The sequence below is a fragment of the Grammomys surdaster genome, unplaced genomic scaffold, assembly GCF_004785775.1.
Source record: "Grammomys surdaster isolate TR1022 unplaced genomic scaffold, NIH_TR_1.0 1072, whole genome shotgun sequence".
NCBI lineage: Eukaryota > Metazoa > Chordata > Mammalia > Rodentia > Muridae > Grammomys > Grammomys surdaster.
Window position 1 is genome coordinate 23,392 of NW_021605491.1, and position 5,709 is coordinate 29,100.

General features: G+C 39.0%; 1 protein-coding gene across 1 annotated transcript in view; it reads left to right on the forward strand.

The window, feature by feature from the left end:
* The window catches only part of LOC114634739 (serum albumin-like), a 13,649-nt gene extending 8,324 nt beyond the window's left edge, over positions 1–5,325 (forward strand). The window contains 7 exon segments of the mRNA XM_028783350.1: positions 1–83; positions 1,128–1,225; positions 2,408–2,546; positions 2,865–3,088; positions 4,097–4,229; positions 4,802–4,869; positions 5,183–5,325. The exon segment at positions 1–83 is cut by the window's left edge and continues 235 nt beyond it. Of these exon segments, the coding sequence (XP_028639183.1) occupies positions 1–83; positions 1,128–1,225; positions 2,408–2,546; positions 2,865–3,088; positions 4,097–4,229; positions 4,802–4,843 (719 nt within the window). The 3' untranslated portion in view covers positions 4,844–4,869; positions 5,183–5,325.
* Positions 5,326–5,709: the final 384 nt, after the last annotated feature.

A 5,709-nucleotide genomic window follows, 5' to 3' on the forward strand; every position in this document is an offset into this window, starting at 1 on the left:
TGCTGAGACTTGCGAAGAAATATGAAGCCACTCTGGAAAAGTGCTGTGCTGAAGGTGATCCTCCTGCATGCTATGGCACAGTGGTAGGTTTCCATAAGCCAACAACATCTGCAGTATTGATGGTGCTTTCTATAAGGGGAAAGGAAGAGACGAATGCATGATAATTGATATGTAGGTCACTCCAGATGTTTTCTTGGGCTGGAGACAAGTTTGAGGTCTTAAAGTTCTTCAACACCATAGGATAAACACTTTGGATAAAATATAAGGAAATCTAGAGCAACCGATCTGCAAAAGGCAGGTTCAAAGAGAGGAAAGAACTTTTACTTGCACAAAAATCTTTATGCAGCTTTTCCCTTTTCATACTCCTGAGGATGAAATTAGTTTATTTAACTTAAATTTAAAGACCATTAATGTGTTCTAATATACTGCCAGCTATTAGAGTTAATATCTCAAAGGAGTTTCTGAACTCTTTCTCTTTAAACAACATTCAAACATTTTAGAGGTTTTGGAGTAGTTTTATAAGAAGTTCTGCTTTCAAGTTTGTTGTGGAGGACTTCAGGACTCCTGTCAGCACATACTGGTTTCTCAATCATTTGGGACCAGAAGAGAGCCATACTTTACAAAGAAGCTGCTGAATACCAGACACCACTCTGTGTTTGAGGCTTGGGGTGGATGCTCTCTCATCTCAGAGACCTCAAGAGACTTTAGATAGATTGATGAAAGTGATGGCCACCGTTTAGTGCACTTCTGCTGTGCACTAGGTGCAGTTTTAATTGCATCTACTCATTGGGTTAAGAGACCAGTTCTGGTGCTGAGGACACTTATTGATGTACAGTGTAGACAGGATATGTCTGAAGCTTGGATGTGGAAAGAACAGTCACACAACAAGAAAATACATCAGGTGGCCTGCTTCAAGCACAGCCATTGAATCCCAGAGCTTGAAGATTCTCATTTGACTTGTGCCAAATGACCTTGCAAATAAAAGGGACAATTTACGTGCAAGGTGAAAGATGTGGCACAAAAGGGCTCCTGATTTGTCTTTGTGCAGAAGGACAGCAGTATTGCAAGGTGACCTACTTTGGGCTCTCAGGAAGAGGGCTGTGAACACAATTCTTTTTTTCTTGCAGCTTGCAGAATTTCAGCCTCTTATAGAGGAGCCTAAGGAATTGGTCAAAGCTAACTGTGAGCTTTATGAGAAGCTTGGAGAGTATAAATTCCAAAACGCGTGAGTAGTTTTATCAGCTAATTTTTTCCTTGATATGTTTGTGATTATTCAAAACAGTGTATAGGGCATGCAGCATATGGCTTTCACAATGAAAACAGATTATTCATAATCCCTATCTGTCAAAAACTCTGGGAAGGAGATATGTTATTTGGAGGGAAGGAGAAGTCTGTTTCCCTGTCTAAAATAAGGACTGGTCTCTTGGGAGTGGAAGTTTTGAGGACTCAGCATATCTTGATACATTCTAACTGGGAGTGTCCTTCAAGGGTTAGGTGGAGTTTATGAGCAAACAACAGAACAATATTTAGTTGAAAAAGATGTAGCCTGCTTTCGGTAGCAGAAACTGAAGGATTCATAGAAATGCTGAATACAAAACTATAACAAAAGATTTAGATAGCATGTAAACACTTTACATGAGTAAGAGTTCACTTGGGAAAACATTGGGATTTGGTATTTACAGCTAAACTTCTGTAGTTATGACCTTGTCTTCTTATGGAATTTTGCTCCTAGAGATAGAGACTAAATGGCCTTCTAGAGTCGTGTCCCAATTCCATAGAACTTTATCCATGGAAACAAAGTGAGCACACTGGAAGAGACACATTATTCCTTGTTCATTTCATATTCAGCTTTAGTATTCTTCTAGCTCTAGAGTTTGGAGTGGGCACTTCTTCACCTGAAACACATCGGCTTTTATTGGTTATGGTTCCTTATTAAATAGTAGATGTTATTAATTGCTATATAATGTATCAGGTAGATATATTTCCTTTCATTTATCCAGGCATGGTTTCTATTAAGCCATCTCTCTTTTCACCTCTATCTTTTGAGTTTGTCACAATGTTAATATGTGTAAGTTTGTGATAGAATTTATTTAATGCAGCATGGAGTATATTCATTAATGTGATCTGGCTAGGGAAATGTCATTTCCTTATGATTTTAATAGAGATTTAAGAATAAGATCTTATGCTCCATGTATTTTTTTTACAGCCACTAGGTTTCTCAGGACAAGGTCTTCCTCCAGTACTATGCTATCAGTCTAGAAGTAAAGATACTTTGATTAGTGGGGGAAAAATTAGTGAGGAAAAACATCTTAGTTGGGTTGGGTGAATCTTCTCTTCTTGAAATATATTACATCAAGACAGTTTTCTGCCTGCATTAAAGCATGAAATTTATTTTTTGTTAACACAGCATTCTGATTCGGTACACTCAGAAAGCACCTCAGGTGTCAACCCCAACTCTTGTGGAGGCTGCAAGAAAACTAGGAATAGTAGGCACCAAGTGTTGTGGACTTCCTGAAGCTCAGAGACTGCCTTGTGTGGAAGACTATGTGAGTGTTTTCAAGGACAACAAAGTTAATGGGGCTGAGTTGTTGACTTTAGACCCTGATAAATCTAACTTTCACGAGCAAGGGGGTCCTAATATGTGCATGTGTGTGTGTGGTGTGTGGGTCATGAACCCCCATATCTACCTAAGAAAGAAACAGTTTTTATTGTCTCATATGTGTAGTTTCAAAGATAGATAAATTAAGGTGCCATTCAAGGCTTGATTCAGAGTAGCTAACTCAATATGAGAGTTGTTAGTGCATCTGAAAGTGGATGCTTGTGGGATACTTGTGAACTTGCTGCTCTGCTTGTCTCTTCTTTAGCTGTCTGCAATCCTGAACCGTATCTGTGTGCTGCATGAGAAGACCCCTGTGAGTGAACATGTCAGCAAGTGCTGTAGTGGATCCCCGGTAGAAAGGCGACCATGCTTTTCTGCTCTGATGGTTGATGACACATATGTCCCCAAAGAGTTTAAAGCTGAGACCTTCACCTTCCACTCTGACATCTGCACACTTCCAGAGAAGGAGAAGCAGATTAAGAAACAAATGTGAGCAATACTTTTCATTGCATCTATCTATTTTTATATTGCATAGGTGTTGATAGTGAGAACTGTCAACTGGACACTTTTTTGGATGTAGTGATTGTATTTCTTAGAGAGATGTGTTTAGATGCTGACATCACTGAGTCGAAAAAGTGGCAAAGTTTTTGACCTATGTGAAAAAAATATGTATTAAAATCTTTCATTAGAGTTATCTTGATCACCATAGGTGAAAACCACAGTAGAATGAATTTTTAGTGGAGGCACAATAGAAGACAGTAAACACTAATTGGTGGATACAGACTGAAAAAACTGGTCATGGAAATCATAGAAGTATTTTTTTCCGGATATGAATAATTAACAGAAAATGTTCTATGAAGAAGCCACGCCAAGGGCAAGAGAATGTCATGGGTGTGACTTTTGAGAATAGAATAAGAAAGAGCTGGAAATGTACATGGGAGGATTGAACCCTGCTGAAGGGAGAAGTTCCAATAACACGGAATGTAGCAGGGTATAGTCATCACCTTTGGGGACATGTCATTGGTCCCCAGACAGTTACAAAATTCATCCCCTACACAGCTCCATTTCTCTGGTAATGTTTGTTCTACAGATGTCAACAACAGAGATCCAGTAATCTCCTTTTGCTTGGCTTGTCAGTCTTTATAAATTCCCCATTATTCATTTCAAATGGGGCAAATATTAGAGAGCAAGAATCCATATCTTAAGTGCAAAGACAGAATTCTTTCCGGAGATTTCCTGAAATTATGTAAAACACAGTGTGACCTGCACTGATTATTCTATTTGATCTAGTCCTAGCAAAGCGGCACCTACCTACCACCCTCATGCACAGTCAAGGTTCCTAAGGTTGGCAGTGGCATGCTTGATCCTCAAAGCCAAAGTTACTTGGCTCCAAGATTTCTAACAACCTTAAAGTGTGGCCTTGTCCTCCTTCCTCCCTTATTTTCCTGCACTGGAGTAAAAGTTTCCTTGCTGTTCTTGCTTTCTGTCCTACTGCAGGGCTCTTGCTGAGCTGGTGAAGCACAAGCCCAAGGCTACAGAAGAACAGCTGAAGACTGTGATGGGTGATTTTGCACAATTCTTGGATACGTGTTGCAAGGCTGCCGACAAGGACACCTGCTTCTCCACTGAGGTAATAAGCCTTTTTGCACTTTGATAATGTTCAGTTTCCCTTTTCTGTACACTCAGTCAGGTTTAGAGCTTCTGATCTCACATACTGAATAATGTGATCAGTCTAGACTTGTTCACTACATTCCTGTAATATTAACTGACTTACGTACAGCTCTTAATTTTTATCTTCTACCACACTGCTGTGTATTAAATGTTTATGATCACTATTTGGTTTCAAATTTGTGACCCATAGGAACATAGTTAGAAATACTTGTAAAGCCCAGAATCATTAACTCATTTAAACCTTGTCCTGAAATGTTACTTTTTGAATTGAGTTATTTTATACACAAATGGAGAACATTTACCATTACATGTCTGAATCATTTCACATTCCCTCCTGTGGCCTAGCAACAGTTCATCCTTTGATTTTGGACACAAGAGATGTCAGAGAGCCTGTTTTAGAAATTCCAACAGATCTGTAATTAAGCAATGTAAAGCGTGTGTATTTACCATGTTATCCCCGATAGCTGTGAAGTGCAACTCCTAATAGTCCTGCTTATATTTTTCTAACATCCATCATTTCTTTGTCTTCAGGGTCCAAACCTTGTCACTAGAAGCAAAGCAGCCTTAGCCTAAACATATCACAACCACAACCATCTCAGGTATCTCTACTGGGGAATTTTAATATGTAATCTTCTTCATTTTTCCTAAAATGATCAAGATTGATAACCATTTGCCTGGTACAACATATATCACACATACATGTGTGGGGGGGATTAGGCGGTGTTGCAACAAATATCAGTGTGTCATCTGCCCACCAAATAATGGATGTCAGCTAAGACTATGTCATGTATAGGGTGTCTACACTTGTAAAGAGTTCAAATGAAACCTACGAAACTGAAACTTCAAGAAATAGATTTGGAAACCACATTGCATTTTACAAAAAACACTTACATTTCTGTTTTTGTTTTCTAGACTATCCTGAGGAAAAAAGACATGAAGACTCAGGACTCATCTCTTCTGTTGGTGTAAAGTCAACACCCTAAAGAACACAAATTTCTTTAAACATTTGCCTTCTTTTCTCTGTGATGCAATTAATAAAATATGGAAAGAATCTACTCTGTAGTTCAGAACTCTATCTTTGAATTGTGTGCTTCACCCTAGCATCCTCTTAGGCCTGGGGAAACCCTCAGAATCCCGCCTTCATTTCAGCAGAGACACTAGCTCCATCTGGGCAACATGACGAAAACAAATGTTAATACTCTCCAGGTTATGGGCAGTAAGCATAGAAATCAACATTTCAACACTATGAGGATTCTGAATGAGGGTCTAAAAGTCTATGAACTATGGCTCTCCCTTGTGTGTGGGACTCTAAGAGTGAGGTTGGGACAAAGGAGATAGGACTGGCTTTAAAGGTGACTAGTAGAACTGGTAAAGTAAATGAAACAGAAAAAAATAATATCACTCAAGGTTATAGTATAAAGCCTTGAGAAGCCCTGTTG